The sequence below is a fragment of the Pavona decussata genome, unplaced genomic scaffold, assembly GCF_977016875.1.
Source record: "Pavona decussata unplaced genomic scaffold, jaPavDecu1.1 SCAFFOLD_3, whole genome shotgun sequence".
Classification (NCBI taxonomy): domain Eukaryota; kingdom Metazoa; phylum Cnidaria; class Anthozoa; order Scleractinia; family Agariciidae; genus Pavona; species Pavona decussata.
In genome coordinates, this window is record NW_028145427.1 from 650,001 (window position 1) to 669,288 (window position 19,288).

A 19,288-nucleotide genomic window follows, 5' to 3' on the forward strand; every position below is an offset into this window, starting at 1 on the left:
TGACTGTTCCTCACAGTCTTCTTCAGCAAATACTGTCTTCAGTGTTGTCACGTGACTTACGTGTATTTAGTCACGTGACAACAAGTGATGTTTCACCACATCAGCAAGAGTTTTTCACGGGAATGCAGCAAATCACTCTAAATGCTAAAACTGCGAGATACCTAAACTGAAAATGGTTAGCTTTGTTTTTACGTTGTTTTTATTGGGATTTAAGGAATATTTATTTGTTTTGATTTCAATCTCGTCCCCAGAGCCCGCTTTCCTTTTGGTCAGTCCGCGTTCTTGTTACTTTCCAAAAGGAAAGCAGGCTTTAAGAATGGGATTTTTTTTTATTTTTGTCCAATTTACCGTATTTATCACAAATCATCGAATAAGCAGCCCCCCCCCCCCCCCACCCACCATTCCACCCCTGCTCTCCTGTTTTAAATGAGTCCCTTTCCCCTCTCAACTAAGCGTCCCGTCCTTTGGCCAGAATTTGATATAAGCGCCCAGCGGCCCAGGCCCCTCGGTAAGCACCCTCCCTCCCCCTGACCCCTTACCTGTCTTCCTTCTCCTTCTCTTTTATTCCAGCATAAGCGTGGTTAAAATGAATGAAAATTTTCGATTTATGGAAACTTGGCCAACCAAGGAAACTCCTGATCAAAACCACTTCCTTTTGCACCGAAAACCTTCATCAACGACTTAGTTACAACCAGTTCAGGAGTTAGAGATTGGAGTCTAGTTTCCACCAAAACGTTTCCAAAAAGAATCAAAATTGTACCGACGAGCACGAGGAGAGGCACATGGATCGGTCCGGCTGTCAGCTGCGGCCATTGGCATGAAGCAGTATTTATTGCTATTACTCTCGCTTTTCTTAAAACTTCTTGGAGAGCGTGGACGATTACGTGAAATTTAAGGTGAATGAATCTCTATACATCATGATCACGTGTACTGAAACCTGTACTGATGTTTAAGAACAGCGGTGTATCCACATATCGTTTGCGCGCGCTTTTCAGAGCAGCAGGTTGTTCACGCTCTAAACTGAAATTACGAAATTCTTATATGCAACCGCAAAGGCGAGATCTTAATCTCTGGAGATCGAAAATCTGCATTTGTTTTGCGCCTACCTCTCCTTCGCCTATCATCATCAACCTGCGCTCTCCCAATCAACCAATCACCCGCACCCTCCAAAACACCCACTTACCCCACTTTCTATAAAAATCCATCACACCTTTCGGCCACACATTTCGTCCGACAGAAATATAGCCAGAAGCAGTCGCATGAATTTTGTAAACCAAAATATCTTGGATTTGGGGACACTTTGAGACTAAAATCCCAACTCATTGTAAAGCGGGTTTTAACAGATTCGTACGAGTGACTCAGAGATAAGTTTTGTATCCGAGAGACTACTGGGTAATTCGTGAGAGTTAACATCATTATGCGCAAGATCTTCATAATTTGAGAAGTCTTTGAGTTTGAGAATTACTTTTTCATTTATTTGAAAACTAATCTTTGTCGTCATGCTACCTTTAGTGGTTAGAAAGGACGTCAATACAATTGCCAGACGAATCTTCTACCAAAAACACTTAACTGAACAGAAACTAATTTCTGTGTTTCCAGATATTACAGTTTGAGAGACTATTTGCGTTCTTAGGGGGTAGTAGTTTACAGAGAATGAGAAAACTGTGTTTCACTGCTGTTTTGACAGGGTTGCCAAAATAATGTAAATAATCGCAAAACAAACTAAGGGACCAATCATTTTCTTTCTTTTTATAGAGTATCGAAGACTAGTATAATTTGGGGGGGGGGGGGGGGGGCATTAGAAAAAAACATGAGTTGCGGATCACATACGAAGATTAAAGATAAAAAAGAAACCGAAATAATTTCATCTAAAGAGACTGTTTAAGAGTGACCAAATTATTTTCTTCCTTTTCTTATTTCAGAGATGTCCACGCGAGAAAAAAAAAAAGGTGTCATGAAGGAGAAGGGGGAAGGGCCAACCTCGTTCCCAGCAGGTTGAAATTTGACTCCGTTCTTGTTTAAGTTCCCACGAAGTTATGTTCTCGCGAATCTGTCTTTCGTAAACATCTACTCCAGTAACGCTATTTGACAAAGAAGCACGTTTATCCATGTATATTTCAGTAATCGCGCTTTTTACCTATTTTTGAAAAAGGAATATTGAATTTAAAAAAATTCATTTACGGAAGCGCCATAAAAATTGTTTTTAGTTCCCTTGTAAATCTGCATATTGTTCTTTATTTGCTGGCTCTTAGCTTTTCAAAAGTTTTAGAACCTAATTTCTGATTATCTGATCAGTTGTCTCCAAACAGCATAAATATAATTCCTACAAAACTAAAAAAAAAAAAAAAAAAAAAAAATGAAGAAATCCAACAAAAACTTTGTGCCTGGCGGTATACTCCTAAAATTAAAAATCAACTGTTTTTTTTTTTACAAGAAACGCTGAGACAGCTTTGCGTAGTATAACGAAACTATCTGTAAGGGAGAAGGCATTGCAATACTCAGTTGCTGCACGCATCTAAATATAAATTGTCATTAAGATGTTTCCCTCCAACCCATGAAGGCTTCTCGACGAAAACTTGAAACGCGCCACCGTCGATACCAAAGAAGAAGTAGCATTCCCCTTGTCCTCCTCCTAACCCAGCGCCTGAGACATGATGGTTTTCATGTGATGGAGGTGGTTGGTTTTGTAGCTTTACTATGATATCAGTGCTAATAGTTAAGAAAAAAGCAAACATATCAATGACAAGAAAACAAGAAACCTTCGCGGCAATATATTATTTTTTGCTTTTCCCGAAAATCTGGTACCATTAATTGTCACTTGAACCATCTACATGCGTTGCGTTTCGTAACATAGACCTCTAGTTACCAAACTTGAAAAAAAAAAGTTTTTATTCATATGCAAACAAAACTAATTTTCATATGAAAAGCTTTGCACTTAGCCTCGTCTTTATAATGAGGTTCACAGCAGCACGGAAATGGCTTATTTTTTCTTTCGATCACGCTTGGATCAGATATCAACATGTTTTTGCTCCCAATGCAGCGAAATTTACAACAGTTACTGTGAAGATAAGGGATTTCAGTAATTTCGTTGCAGCTGCTCTGTTTAGAAAGAAATCAGGGGCCATTTGGTAATGTTTCTGGACTTTATTGTTTAACTGATATACAGACTAAACTTCAAACCTATCTGCATGACTTCAGCACTGCAGTGTTCTACATAATTATTTCTAGTTATTTTCTACCATTTTCTTTAAAAGACTTTTATTAAAGGAAAAGTCCAGTTGATCACGTGTCATGTGTTTACTGCTGAGCTTTTGGCACCTCTTCAATGAAGATCCGGGACATTGTACCCCAGCCCGTGTCTGCGTCAGCACTCTTTCGACCAGTTGTACACTTTCCAACCCAGAATCCCACTCGCACCTTTCCCTTGTGAATGTTATTACAGTGACCTTCAATGTGGCGGTGACGGTGAAGACTATGCTTCCTTCCATGCCACATGTAGAATGCACCATCAATAGACCCAGGAGAGCTGCACTCGGCGCCATTGAACTTGAAATACCAGCGGCTGCAACAGTCGTCGCAGTGAGCAACCCTGAGGTCACCAGCAAAGTAGACATGGAGGGCAGTGTCTGTGTGCTTCTTAAGGAATTCACAGTGCTGTTAAATTTTAAAAAACAAAAAAACAAAACAAAACAATTATTAAGTAACATGACAAAACTTTTAAAATAAAATCGTCTGTAATTGAAGGAAAATGTCAAATCAAGAGGCGGAGAGAATTGAGACATGGAGGGCATTGTCGGTACACTTCTTTATGAATTCACAGCGCTGTTAAATAAGAATGGATTTGATTCAACATGAACTGGGTTTCCGAGGAAAAATTACATCACCAAAATAGAGATGACGGGATTTATACGTTGTTTTTATGTTCTTTTAGGGATAATTTCTTTTCAAAGTAGTAAGGATGTGACGCAAAACACTAAATTCACTATGAAAATATGGAAAGTCCACTCACATATATCTCGCCTGAATCTCTGCCGTCCAATTTTTTCCAGGTGCACTCCTTCCAGTTCATGTGTGAAGACAGCCGAGGTGTTCCACTGTCACCTTTGTCCCCTCGCATTCCTTTTTGGCCAGCAGGACCCTGGATCCCATGTTCCCCCTTTGCTCCTTTCTTTCCGTCAACACCACGTGGTCCCTGGGTTCCAGTCTTTCCCGGGCTGCCCAGGGTTCCTTTGGCTCCATCACGTCCATCACGGCCAGGTGCCCCAGGGAATCCTGGGACACATGCCATGTATGTCCAAGTCCCGGATTGTCCCCCATTACAAAATGAAGGAGGCTGGTAGGATGCAGAAAAAAGAATGGTATAAGAGCTTTTTCGAAATATAATTCAAGCCGTTACAACTGTTCCTGTCCCTAAGTAATCTAACGTTCTTGTCTAAGTGAATCTATTTTTTTTTTGGAAATTGAAATCCAATTAGGTTATTTGCGATTCTCTTTACTGTCCGTTGGCACGTGACTCAGAAATGCTTTTATTACTCCAGATGTTTTTAAGCAGCTGTTATTTTAGTTTCATAAATTCACCTTGTCACGTGATTTACTGCTGCTGTTGTCCTTTGCAGAGCACAAGGTGACGAGTAGCATGATAGTCAGTGGATAGATTATAAGAGATCGCGCCATCGATATTTTCTGAGCTGTAAAAAGAACAATAACAAAATTCATAAATTATCGTCCACCTAAGTTCAACTTGAATAACTGTCGCATTTCATGAGATGAACTGAATTACAGTACTTCCAAATAGTTTTCGTTCGTTTAATTCATAGATGTTAATCAATGTAAGCCCTATTCATCTTCATCACTGATATTTAGCGGTGAAGTGCCTACCTTAATCCTGCGACGGTGGAAGCAAATGATACCCTCTACAAAACAGTTATCGTTTTACCTCTGCCATGGTGGTTACTTGACATTTTCACGTTAAAACAAGTTTACGAGTTGATTACGCATCAAATGTTAAAAATACGTCCCTCGTTCTTATTGGTTAGAGAATTTACAATGTTCCGATCATATGACTTTGGTTTATTTAAATAATGTTCGGGTTAAAACTAGTTTGAATGCTATGATTACGTGGTAAGCTAAAAATAGGACGAGCAAAGTTTTACAAGTTCGTGAACGTATTTGAATGCAAATTATTGAATTTTATTTATCAATGTGCTAGTGGCCTTCAAATCCGTATCAACATCCCTATCTCTCGCTCAGTTTGTAGTTAAAACAAAGGAATTATTTCTTTTGCAAGTTCTAGTGTCCATTTTTTAACATTAAACTGATCTAAGTTCATGATCAAGATCTATTGTTGTCAATCGTATTTTATGCGAATACAAAGAGATACCTATTAAAACTTGATAAAAGAAATGGAAAACAAACCAATAATGCTCCATTTGCAACATTTAACCAAGACGGACATTACTCAATAAGTAAATGGAGAATTTATCATTGTGCAAGGAAAAAAACTACAAGAACGCAACAGTTCACGATTTCAAATGATGAACTACGGTGAGACTGAATTAGTGTATCGGAAATTAACAAAGCTTTCAACAACTATCGTGTATCATTTATTCATTCAGCTTTGAAGTTATGTGCCTAGAAGCTGAGAGGGAACAAAATGAAAGAGAAAATTAGGTTTTCTTCTGAGCACGAAGCAAGATAAAACAACAAAACAAAAAGGATAACAGTGCTTCTTCTTACAATTTCAGCCTTACACTGTCCAAAAGCGAAACGCTGAGTTCACTGTGATCTCTCAGTTTGGCTTAGCGACGCTCCCTTTATCTCTAATTTCTCTTTGTAAAATAAGGCACGAAATCAAATTCAAAATTCATAAAGCTTGAGTGAATGGTATATTAGTTGATAGGTCATTGCGTTCTGTACTAAGTACCGGATTTTTCGATCATCTTTCATACGAAGACGAAGAAGAGATGATCCCACGCTATTTTCCAATCCAAAACCTACAATGGATTTCTTTCTGTTTAGACTCGATAGGATTTTTATAATATACACACGCAACGAAACAGGCCACGTGTCATATGGCCTTCAGTGCTTTATCTACAGACACACAATTTCACGAGGATGTATTTCTCAAATTGTCGAAGCTCGCATAATCCCCGCATACTCAAGGTTGATATTTGAAAATACTGCATGTCGCACATCTAAACAACTTACCTTTGAGCTGTGACTAAAGCTTGCTTTCTCTGCCGTGAAAAAGAGAACAAAACCTCAATATTAGAGAATACATTAATTGCTATGTTTACCATTAAAATGATAAAAGAATAAAAAAAAAAAACAAATGGTATACTCACACCACGAATGTCGTTGTTTCTCTTCGCAGTTAACAAAGATACCTCTTCCTCTTGTTATCCTAACTTTCGCCTCCCCTCCTTTTTAAATTTCTCGCCAGAACAAGTTTCTTAAACAATATACATATCGATTATCTTTTTTCTAACAAGCGATGTTATTTGCTAGAGTCAATTTGGTCCAACGCCGAGTCGTCCAATCAAATGACTCGTTTTATCTTGTTATCTCATCTGCTTCACACAATCATCATGAATTTTGTGAATTTTTTTTATTTCTCCGCAAAAAATTCCTTATCATGCCGAGCATTAATAACTGGAAAATAAAAATAAAATGTTCCTTGCCGTCCGTCGTTACCGATTTTGGTGCCCTAATTTCGTCAAATCTCACAAGCTCTGATATGTGAAACACAATAAGCTGCTCGAGATGACAAAAGGGTACATGTGTTTGTCTTAAGCCTGTGAACAATCCATTTCTTTCAATTCAAGTTGTTTCTGATAGATATCCAACAGAGTACATGTTACTGTATATACTGTATAGTAGAAATCTCCGCAAGAGGAGAAGTTTGATCCTGGACCTAGAAACTTGTTGAGAGAATCAAACCGAATTGAATTTTTCCGCTACTAAACAAGCATTTTTATCTCAGTTGAAGTACACCTCAGCATTTGACTTGTGTGCTTAAGCGTGGACAAAAGGCTACAACCTACCTAGACAAAAGAGAGAAAGTTAAGGCTAATAATTTGCACGGCGTGCCGTTTAATCGGTTCGATGAGAGTGGCCCAATTTGACAGAGAAAATGAGCGACGAAAATCGACCCGATTTAAAAATTTGTGGCAGTCATATTTTTTGAAATCATGAGAACATTTGAGGCGGAGATACCTGATAATAAGTAGATCTTTGTTCCACCCTACAGCGGAATCCATTGCACAAAAAAATTACTGATCGAAAGTGACTTAAACGGTCCAAAAATCTCTCGGTAATAAAATTTATCTCGAAACGGATTTCCGGATTAGTTCTAGAAACATGATTCCCTGACGAAGGTTCGTGGTTATATATAAGAAGCAGTAACGTTAGAGAACTTCAAAAACTAAGAGATGCCTTGATGTTTTGTTACACAAGAACTCTTACTCGTTACCTCTAATTTTCATAAAAGAAGTCAAGTTTTCAACTACCGTTTCATTGAGGGGAAAATATTTCGTTAAACTGAATGCGCAGTAAGGTTGGCTAATATTTTACTACCGGCAAACGCTCGTAAATTCGAGAAAAGGATTCCGCTTTTAAAACTTTCTGCGACTTATTTTCTCAGCTAAAGCATCCTAAAAGATCTTAGCTGACGCAAAAAATGCATTTAAAAGGCCATTAAAGCAATCCTGGGAACAAAAAAGACAAAATTGTACGTAGTTTGCTCAAAAATCCTCGTTGGGAGCCACTGAATCATTGTCAGTGAATCATTTTTGAAACCGTATGCGTTTGCACACAGCAATGAACTCGACCACAAAGTGAAGTATTTTGGAAAACAGTATTAAATAAGTACACAATGATCGACTTATTATTGGACTTGAGGCGCATTATAGTTCAGATCAGTTCCAAACAACACTTATTTGGGCTGTTAATGTTATACCGGTATAATAATTTCCTTCACACTTTCGGATAACTATTTTCAGGCGCCTTTTTGTTCTGCTTGTGTCTATCACGTTTTGTACGAGAAAGTGTGCGAGAAGTATGTGCAAGATTCTGTGGATTCGCACACAAAATACGTTGATATGATTTTCTAGATTCCATCGAGGGCACCTGACGAGATTATTTAAGCAAAAAAGACTTAAAATGTTGACTCGTGTGTTCCCAGATCGTTTTGTACCGCTCAGATATATTTGTGTGAGCTAACATATCCTTTGGATGTTTATAGCTGGAATTGTAACTTGCAGGAACGTTTTAGGGAAACGGAATTTTATTTCCCGAATATATTAGCTGTTGTTTATTTTGCAAAAATTCTAGCTAACAGTTTTTTCGCATTTTTAACAACATATTTTCCCATTTTAAAACGAATTGATTTGGTTATCAGTGTTGCGCGGAATGCAGTGCGCGGAATGTTTGAGCTGACACTGATTTTGCCGAAGAGAACTGTATCTTTACATCTAAATCCAAATTCAGTTCTGAGGCGAATTAAGGCCTTCGAAAAAGATATCCAGTGAAATGAAACATTGAGTGTCCCTTTACCGTGAATTTGATGATTTACGTTTTAATGAGGCAAAATATCAACATTATAATGCGATTGATAATGTTTGATAACCAAACTGACTGCGAAAAAATTTCCAAAACCCAGCATAATTCTACAGAATTAAGGCCAGTAGATAAAGCCTTAAGAATAGACCCGCTTACATTTGTCATGAAAAATAAACATATAAAATCGACTTAATAATTTTACTCGACAGGCATCTGACTTTCTAAAGACAAATCTAGCGAAGTACGGATAACGCACTTTGTCATGTTTTTTAGTTATCTGATCGAACCTTCTCGATTGGAACAGGCGTTTACAAAGATTACGTGTTGGCTTGAAACCATGCTTGAAGTTAGATTTATTTCGCCAACGCACAATCAGTTGCTCAGTCTTTTTGTATATTTTATACAATAGTTGAATGGAAAAAGAAGATTGATACATTGTTTACAATATATTTTGTGCTTGAATTACTGACCATTGTAACTTCCGGCTTGATGCCCTGTTTCAACCGGTTTCCCTCGCGGTCTGTTGGTACAAATGTTGAATCATTTTAAACCAAATCAAGAACGAAACAATGAGTGTGATGGCATCTGTAAAAGGAAAAGTAAACGAAATGTTAACATGTAATGGCTAAAGAATAACCATGCAGATTTAGATGTCGTATATAAATTATGTTTACTCCTGTGTCGTTGTGCGGTCGGTTTGAAGGTCGGTTTGTATATTCCTGTCGAAATGGTCAACAAAGATCTGGAATACAATTGAAAAAAATATCAGTACGCTACTTTGTAGTGCACAACACAAGAACTAGCCATGATTCTATGTTGTGAAACTTCTACTGAACTCGCTTTAAGAAGATCTGAATCGATGTAAGCCAACCCGGCATGCATTTACGTAGCATACAAATCTTTGAGTCACGAACTGAATGATTTTCAAAAACAGACATAATTCTTAATAATTAAGACAGGTAAACAGAGCCTTCAAGATGCATTCGCCTGCACTTTTCATGAAAAATAAACTTATAAAGTATAGTGGACTAATTTAAATATTTTCAACTCATCTGACCGTATTTTGTAATTTTGCGTATCATAATATATACTTCCCTTGTACTCGCTTTAAGAAGTAATGGATCGTCTATAAGCCAATCAATGATTTAGGTAGCTTACGAATCGCCGATTGTTGAGTCAGCTAACTGACTGACCTTAATAATAAATGAAATACAACTATAATATTTTGTAATTTAGATCCACTTTCCTTCCAGTGGGACATGTGAATAGACGGGACCTTTGATACCGAAACTGTGAAGCATAAAGGCGCTCGCCACAATGTACATCTGACATCATCTAACTTTAGAAGTTTAAGTAAAACCGTTGGTGAAAGAGAAAAAGTAAACTTACCTCAAAATAACTTACCTCTAAATCAGCGGCTAAACATTCCAACATTGTTGTAGAACCATCTAAATGTTCTAACACCGTTGAACCAATAAATGCCGTAATAATTCCGATGATAAGCTACGCTTGGAACACAGAAAATAATGATCCAGTTCAGTGATGATTTATGACGCCAGTTTCGTGTTCCCACCAGTTTGATATTCATCGCGCATCCATTGTTTTCAATTGTTCATTGCTGACATTTGTGGCAAGCGTTTTTGGTGACATTTTTCCCTTTATCCAATGAACAGCTGGTTTGCGTTTCTGTATGTGTTTTCTTAAACAAACAATGTAGCACTGAATCTAGTGTTTATCATAGAATGATATTTACTTAACACAGCGAATTCTCCTATGGTAACGACACATGAATTAATAGTCTCACGTTTAGAAATGAGTTCCTGTAATCAAAACTGCCAAACAAAAATGTTTCAAAAACTATTAGGCCCTACCTGTGATTTTGAAATTTTGTTGCCCTACGATTTATGAACGCAGTTGAGCATATTAGTTAGGAAGCGGCGGATTTTTCAAAAGTCTATAAGAATTTGCGCCTAATTTTTGATAAACCACGACTGCGTTGTTTGCACACGGTCTCCATAAAATATTTCCTCCCCAGATTTTTTGTTCAACCTTATCCTGGGAAAATGTGGAGGCTTCTTCTCAAGCCCTTGTGTACACAGCTAAAACAAATCGGGACAAAAACGCAGCGAGAAAGACGTTTATTTTGTAGTCAACCAGATAGAAATATTGCGTGCGCCCCTCCTTAATTCTATTATACGACAAGCGATGCGTTTGTACAAATAAATACAAAATTTCAATAACAGAAAGCATTCTTTTTGCACGACGAAGGCACTAAAGTGATTCTGACTTGTAAACGCTAGATATATTCCATACCCAGGGCTCTTCCTGCCTGACCATAATCCGCTATGTTTCTCACAATATTAGAAAAAAAATCATTAATAGTTCTCGTTATAACAAAAAAAATGATACTGGTTTAGATGGAGTACCTTGTTATCGTACATCCTTCCCGTGGGAGGGTCCTCTAATACAGCATAATTATTGTACTCAGACACATATTCATTGCTGTTGTACCGTAAAAATTAGAATCCAGTCGCCCTCGAGTGTGTTTCTAGAGAAGATTGAAAGACGAAGTCGCCATCGACGAGCAAAAACAGTTCACTTGAGATAAATCAGACTCCCGAACATTCGCAACCTAGAAACGCAGAAAAGAGCTGCTGATTCGATTCAATTGTTGTTTGTAAGAGATCCTTTTGGCTATTATTTTTAGCGACGACATTTAAACCTTCCTGTGAAGTTCATTTCTCAGGTCCCTTGGATCATAGTTTTAGTTTTTGTTTGGGGACAACTTTGATCCTCATCATGGGCGTATTTTAAAAACTTTTTTGTTAAATATCATTAAACATGAAAATTAATGAGCCTCTGGTCACTGTCACCTATCCTGGGAAAACATGCGCAGAAGACTTGAAGAAATGTCGTCCCCAGGGGCATCTCGGTATTGAATGGTGCCCAGCTGACATTTTAAAAAAGGAGAGGGCCCTGGTGACGACTTTATCTTGAATTGGCTGTCCTTTACTTTGTGCTTGAGTAGCCAATTCGGGATCATGATACACAATGTGTAGGCCTATAAAGAACCAGATGAATGTTTTCATAAAGATCGCTTAAAATGCTGAGGTAATTGTAACAAACAAACAAAAAAAACCCATGAAATTCGGTTAAGAAATACTAAATTTACTAGTCTGTATTGACAGAGATTAGCGTTGTTTGGCACTCGCCCCCAGGCTTTCAGGGCCCGTTTGTTTTAAAGCAGATTAACGCTAATACACGATTAAAAGTTAACCGAGGTTTTGATCGCGCTCGTTAAAAAATGTTTTAAAAGCTTATTTTAAGCTAACGGTAAAGATAAGTCTAAGTCAACACTAAGGGACAAAAATCTTTTTGAAGAATCTTTATTGATTAGTAATTAAACTCGAATCAAAGTTCCCGTTAATCCAGGATTAGCTTAATCAGGTTTTGAACAACTGGGCCCAGAACTGCAAACCTGCAAAGGGGGAGTCTGTTTGAAATATTGAGTTGAATTGTGAACTCAGTCAATTTTATGTTCTGCAGAAAAACAGAAAAAAACTATTCAATTATAACTGATTAACACTCTCTAATGTCAGAAATCATGGTGAAATGGTAAAAACGATCAATCTTTAGTGGCTTGTACCAAGTTGTTGAACCGTTTCCATGGCTACCGTGTGAAAAAAAAAAAAAAAGATTTTGGAGGGGTATTTTTTTTTTTCTGAAATGAATTCCGAGGAATCGCTTGTTCATGCAGTCCCTTCCAAGATTCTCGCTGTTATCTGCTTCTAAACCTCGAAAGGCCTGGCTGCATAGTACTGAGGAGTTATTTTGCTGTTTGTGTTGACTGCACAAGTATCTCACACTACGGGAAAAATTGGACGTAAACAATCCGTACTGAAAAAGAATTGTCCAAAAAGGAATCAAAATTCAAAGGAGTCAAAAGGAAAAAGAAAGTGCCTATGGAACTTAACTGGCGTGAAATACTGCTACTACATCTACATCTACATCTACATTGGAATTGGCAAAGGTTGCCCATCTCGCCAATATGGTGCAAGTGCTTGTGCAAAGTATAAAAATTAATAAACAGGCTACGGCCTTAAAAAACAGTGCGGTGCCCGGTGACCTAAAATGTGAAAATAAAGATAAGAAAAAGAAAAGAAAAAAAACACTGTCTCTAATCGTCTGATGCTGTTTGGTAAAGTAATCCAGTCGCTTATTGATTTGGAAGAAAAAAAAAGCTATTAGCGTACACGTTCCCTTTCGCTCTAGGTTTTATAAGGCCCGACTGGGATCTTGTGTTTTAGGTGTGCGCCGAAACTTTGAAGTAAGATGGTATAGGGAGCACCGGAAGCACGGAACATGGGAACATGGAATCTTGTTTACCAGTTGAAACGATTCTTTGAGAGACAGAAACCAAGGATTAGCAGCAGAAATAGTGGTATTTGAAAGACCTTGAACCCGTTTGACGGCTAATAAGAACTGCTTTTTTGACGGTTGAAGGTTAAAATTTGGGCTGTTTGACGGCTGACAGCTAAAATTTAAGCTGCTTGACAGTTTAAGGTTAACATTTAGGCTGTTTGACAGCTGACGGCTAAACCCACGGCTTACCCCACGAGCGACAAAAAAATTATTAGTTTCTGATCAGTTGTTTCCAACTAGGAATAAAGTCGATTCCCGAAAAACTCACAAACATCGAATAAATGCATCATAAAACTAAAAAAAAAAAGACTTCATTCCCCACAGTTTTTTCTGAATTTAATAAAAAAATATATCAAATGAGAATCAAGTGAGAAAGCTTTGCATAGGATAACGAAACTGAAGAGGACTGGGAACGACATTTGGAAAGGAGAACTGGCATCGCTACACTCTTTGGTGCACGCATCTGATTTGTAAGATGTTCTTCTCACCCCGCCACCGATAAAAACAAAACTTCCAGGGTTTCACCGTTTGTGCAAAGAAAAGAACAGCCTTCGTCTTCTCTCCCTCCCAACCCATCGCTTAAACATTATGGACATGTGATAGAAGTGATTTGTTGTGGTTGATTGTGCTTTGATATGCTTACTATTTTAAAAAGGAAACGAATTTATTTAACAGCATCAAAACAAAACGTAGCACGACTTCTTAAAAAATTAAGGACCGTACGAGTATCATGTGCACCATCCACAATTGTCGAGTTTCCTTGGCAGCCAATACTTAGACAGGGCTTTGACAGGCATTGTGTCGCGATCCAAAAAATTGCAAAACAGATAAAAAACAAATCCAGCCGCCTGAAATAGATATCTAGAGTTGGGAGTTGGCGGTTTATAGTTTTCTTATTTCCAAACGCGTAAAGGACTGAGATGCAGAAGTGATGCAAGTTCTTGAGAAAAAGAGAAAGACACAGGAAATACCTTAATATTGTCGGCGTTAAGCCATTATATTACCCTAGTGTTAGGATAAATTGGTGACGTCATAGAAGCCAACGCGCAGGAACTCAAACCGCAGAACAGTCGTATAATACACGTAATTTTTTTTCAAGGCAATACATTATTTTTTCTTTCCTGACAATCCGATAAATTGTCACTTGAGCCACCTACAAGTTGTGTCACGTGACATAAACTTTACTTGAGAGCGGCTACCTGTAAGGATCGAGAATTCGCCGCCAACGACCAATTTGGCGAATCGCTCATATTCGGTCCAAAAATACCCTTTGGTGAACTATTTTCAAAAATCATATTTAAAAGTTCCAGCGACTTTTTAATTTTGAGAGATTCGCAAAAAATTGAAAATGCAGTCAAAGTGTGGTTTTTCGGCCAACTGAAGGTTCAAAATAAGGTGCGCGGACGAAGCTCTGCCAAATGCTTAAAATAACTTCAGTTGAAGTCAAACTTTACACAAACTATGAAAAAGTATTCTTGTTTATTGTCCACTACTCAACATTTTCAATCTATCCATTTTGTGATTCTAGCGAGCACTTTAAAACCACCTTGTAGTGCGCTAAAAATAGCGGCGAAATATAGGTAATATTTAACGGCACAAAAGTGTTCCTGGTACCTCAGTTTTCGATAATTTTACTTTACAGCCTTAACATAAAGTTATTAAACATTCACCATGCCAAGTTTCATGCTCGGACTCGCAACGCTTCCCTCTGAGAAAATCGGAGAACTTTTGCAATGTGTTCGGCTCAAATAACACAAGATTTAACGACAAAATGGAAGCTAATTAACTCGAATTAGGCCAAAATCCAAAAAATAAACTTCAGTCGTGTTAATTTGTTACTCGACGTTAAAAAACGTTCGTCATCGTGTAGAATAAGCATATCCTGAGGTTTTTGTTATCCTGGAAAAGCAAATTGGAGCTGGATATCCCGCCATGTTTACCACTGTCAGTTATTCACCTTCTGAGTCTCAACGGGGGGTAAAATCTCGTGACGTCATTAGTGCACAGCGCTATTGCATACTGTTGTCGACAAGTATTGCTTACATTTGGGCTTACATTTCAAAGGAAACAAATGCTGTGAATTGTTAGGGGTTTTAATTAAAGTCTTAGAGAAACGTCTTAATTCGTTAGGACACGAAATAAGCTTACATTTTAAGCCATACAGTGCATTTTACTTGACCGAGATGAAAATGCCTGTGAGCAAGCGCTTGAAGTCGTGCGCGTGTAATTTGAAAAGGAAGGTAAATTACAAATAAACAAACAATTTGCCGATTCCTCAAGAGGTCAGGATGCCAAGAGATTTATTCATGGATAAATATCCCAGAAAAAGAAACGCCTGTTTTATAATATTTGTAGCAATTTCAAAACTGATAACTCCCGTCTACGAGTAGAAAGTAAAACAAATACACACTCGCATTTAGCATTGATTATTGAGAGAGTTAAATAAAACATACCCGTTCTAATGCTGCACCACTAAGTTTCTACAAATTGCATACATTTGCTTAATCAGCAAAGGTTATTAATTGAATCCATTTTCTCACAGCACACGCATCGAAGACCATTGAGCATCCGTTCAAAAGATCTTTCAAAACTTCGGTGACGTGTCACTCAACCCCAAGTTCAACCTAACTATACCAGAAACTGTTTCAGAATTCGCACACTTCGTAGATGCAGATATCACCTATACTACGTTTTCACACTGATTCTCCCACAGTTGACAAAACCTGAACATCGGAAATTACCTAATCAATTCATCTAGAACATTCCAGAACACTTACGTCATTGTCCAAACACTCCAGATTATTTTTAGAATCTAAATGTCTGTCATTTCCCGGAGTTAGCATTTAATGATGTAGTCTCCCTCGCAGCCGTTTTTTGGGCTGTCACGCAACGCAAAAAACGGCTGCGAGGGAGACTATCAACGATGTAGTGTTACTGAAAACAGGTTTCCAGAACATCATGGAGTGCTTATATATGGGGTTTAATTGCTTAGCACTTTGTCAATCAGTTTTTCGAAGGAGGTCAACCGAGGCACACATAAATTCCAGGGTGATTATTCTCCGGCGTCTTCAAAGTAATGTGTGAGTAATGGCTCTTTGCAGCTATAGTACGCTAGTCAGTCAGACTTCTCTGTGCGGACAATTTAGTGATTACCCTGGTCATTTTGAATGTGACGCTCTCAAGGATTGTACGAAAGATATCACAGGGCACTTAGCGAGTCTTAAACTCAGTACCGATGAGGGAATAGGCCTCGGACTGAACTAAAATGAAGTTGCTGTTACCTAAAGCTGGTAAGTACTTTTGTAATAGCGCAAACATAAAGGCTTCCTGTATTTGTTTTCCATCTCACTTGGTAGCCAATAATTTGCCAAAAGTTGCCAAAAAAAGCTTTTAGGTGATTTTCACAGTGGAACAAAGGTCAGTCATACCTTAAACATTTGCCCACGCCAAAGGGCCGAGTTTGGCATCCGTTGCAGCGTGTGTGTGAAGACCTGGGCCTAGATATTCCTCCCTTACCCGTCCATACCTGGCTCTTCTAGAGGACATTACTAGCAAGTGCACATGCGGACGTAATCCAATAAGAACTGCAGGCCCGTAGCAAGGTTATGAAACAATTAGGGGGGGGGGGGGGGGGCAAGCAAATTGGTTAAACAAAGCTACACCCCCCACCCCACCCCCGTCAGTCAAAAAACAGACCCGGTAGAGAGTTTAAGATGCAACGAGAATATCAAAAGAAGGAGTAGATTTAAAAAGCAAAACAATAACTTTGCTCCTGCATCCCACTTTTTGGTACATTTCTTTGCCGTCACTGTACGCGGACTACCACGTGAAATTGCCTAATTTCACGTTTGAGTCTTTGAAAGAGTACGTTAAAAGACGACGACAAATTTTCCTTCCTCTTTTACTGATTACAGTGAACTTAGTAATCGGGCAGTAAGAATCTGTCCTCAGGAGAATTAGCCTATAATGAAAAATATATATAAAAAATAGCGAGCTGAAATAATCGCAATGAAGTTTAAAAGAACGCGAATATTCTCTTTATAGATAATAAAATAATAACAACTTTATTTATCCACGGAATCCTTATCACTAAAAAGTGGTCTTCTAAAGAGCCGTGCGCATTAAACCTAGTGCTAAAAAGCTAAGGCATTAAAATTAACAAACACCGTTACCACCACCGTCGTCTTATCTTAAACTCCCTACTAACAAATACATATCGGTCATAAGGATTTTGGTTCTTATTTCCGATTCACAAGGAAGGAATGCCTTTGTTGCTGTGTATAAAAACCAAACGTTATCAGAGCAAACTGTCAGGTGCTAACCAAATTATTAAAGGTTGTGAAAAGGCACTTGCAGCGTCAGAATAGTCCTGTTACGAATTCACGAAGACGGCTGGATAAAAGGACAAAAGACACATTTATACAGGGTAAGCCTCAACCTAAAGCAAAACATTCACAAATTTTAGAAAGAAAGTGCTGAATCCTAAAATAAAACAATACACAGAATTGTAATTTATTCTCACAGCATATCTATTGCCGCGATCACGAAGGACTAAGTTATGGGAGAAATCCGCGACCGCCGAGGCAAGAGATATGCAACAAGGCTAGGCAAGAGGTGGTCACCGCCACCAGGGGAGGAGGGAGGGGCGCAAAGCGCCTTCCAAGGCAATCTCGTCAAACTGCAAGATCTCGCGCCGCGTAGCCAGATCTTATGCCTGAATGGCCGCAAAGGATCATACTAGACGCTACTAGCCCGAACCCTCGGGATTAAAGGAATGAGGCGTGCTAACGTGACACGCTAATTATATATGCAGTGAGAATAGTAATTTATTCTCACAGCATATCTATTGCCGCGATCACGAAGGACTAAGTTATGGGAGAAATCCGCTCCCGGCCCCAACAATTGCCATGCCTCGCCGGCACCGCACGTCGCCCAAACAACGACACACAAGCGGAGGAAAACACCACGTTACGCCCGAAAAACGCTTCAAATTGCTTTATTCTACAAACACCCTTCCCATTACTCAGACCCCCATACACCTAATGGTAGCGAAACTAACCCTGTGGTATGAAGAAACAAAAAATACGGGAGCGATCAGACTATTGATTGGATATTACCCGGACGAGAAACTGTGGCAGTAACAGACGAAACCCGGGGCATGACAGACTCCAAAAGGTTAAGAGCACTAGCCGCCTGAGATACACGCGTATAGTGCCTCGCCATATCACTACTTCTCCATCCCAAATACTCAGGGCTATCTCACTCGGAGAACAGCCCAAAATGCTAAGGGTGTTGGAAAGGCCGACCCTAAAACTGTGGGGTGTTTCCCCAGCACAAAGTTTGGCCTCGAAGAGATACACACGCAAACGGTTCTTAACTGCAGAACCAAGAAATGGCCTCTCCCCGACACACTTCCCTCGATCAGAAGCTCGGAAAAAGTATCCCCCAGACAAGGAGACCCCCAGAGCTTGGCAAGCACGAATATAATAATTCAACCAAAGAACAGGACAGACCTCTGGGTCCCGAAAAGGGATGAGGACAAATTCACGAGGGGACCCCTTGCGAACTGTTTTCGAAAGAGACAATCTAATCAAAAAGCCTTCCCGATCTCTTAACCTGAAAACCTGGTCACAGGAGAGGCGTCCCAAATCCGAAGCCCTGTCCCCAGTGAAAAAATCCACTATAAAAAAGGTGGCATCCCTAACAAGAATATATTTACTAACAAGGGAGAGGGACACACTTGCGGCTATTTTCTTTCTAAAATGACCGATAAGCGATCTGAATTTCGAAAAGAAAAGAGGGACCGCTTGCTTAGGAGTTTCCGCCAAACTAGCTTGCTCCTCCCTAGTAAATTTTAAATATTCCTTGACTAAAGAGTGCGAAACAGGGTTAGCATTACCCAAACGGCCTAACTTATTATAAATAGCACGTAACTTCCCAATGAGGGAGTCCACAGAACCGGCCGCTAAACGGCGGGAACATTTACAAACTTTCCTATCACACGACCGAGTGTGAACAATAGTTCTGCCTGTCCTATCTTTACTAATAAGAAATTTAACAATGTCCTCAGAGGTAGCAGAGGCTGTAGACTTCGGCGGCGAAAGAGAGGCGAGAAAACTTGACAACTGCCGCTCCAAGGAAGACTTCTGCTTCTGATATGACTTGTTACAAGAAAACGATTTAAAGTTCTCAAAACGGCTATTGATCGCCTTCATATCTAGACCAGGCTGAACAACCGGAGTAACAAGAGATCCTGTCGACGTACCACAAACCTGGCAAAAATTCGCATCGCGAACGTTTGGATAGA

General features: G+C 39.0%; 2 protein-coding genes across 6 annotated transcripts in view; one reads left to right on the forward strand and one right to left on the reverse strand.

Moving 5' to 3' along the window:
• The window catches only part of LOC146489759 (collagen triple helix repeat-containing protein 1-like), a 26,790-nt gene extending 20,437 nt beyond the window's left edge, over positions 1 to 6,353 (reverse strand). Inside the window, exons 1-4 of one of the 3 annotated variants that reach the window (XM_085094552.1) lie at positions 6,208 to 6,353; positions 4,579 to 4,688; positions 4,010 to 4,333; positions 3,257 to 3,654 (exon numbers count right to left, since the gene is read on the reverse strand). In XM_085094552.1, the coding sequence (XP_084950678.1) occupies positions 3,298 to 3,654; positions 4,010 to 4,333; positions 4,579 to 4,674 (777 nt within the window). In that variant the 5' untranslated portion in view covers positions 4,675 to 4,688; positions 6,208 to 6,353 and the 3' untranslated portion in view covers positions 3,257 to 3,297. Of the gene's footprint in view, positions 1 to 3,224; positions 3,655 to 4,009; positions 4,334 to 4,578; positions 4,689 to 4,878; positions 4,976 to 6,207 lie in introns of those variants that run through there. The other 2 variants (XM_085094630.1, XM_085094494.1) reach the window with 2 other exon arrangements.
• The window catches only part of LOC146489752 (contactin-associated protein-like 2), a 229,053-nt gene that overhangs the window by 143,985 nt on the left and 65,780 nt on the right, over positions 1 to 19,288 (forward strand). The window lies entirely within an intron of this gene.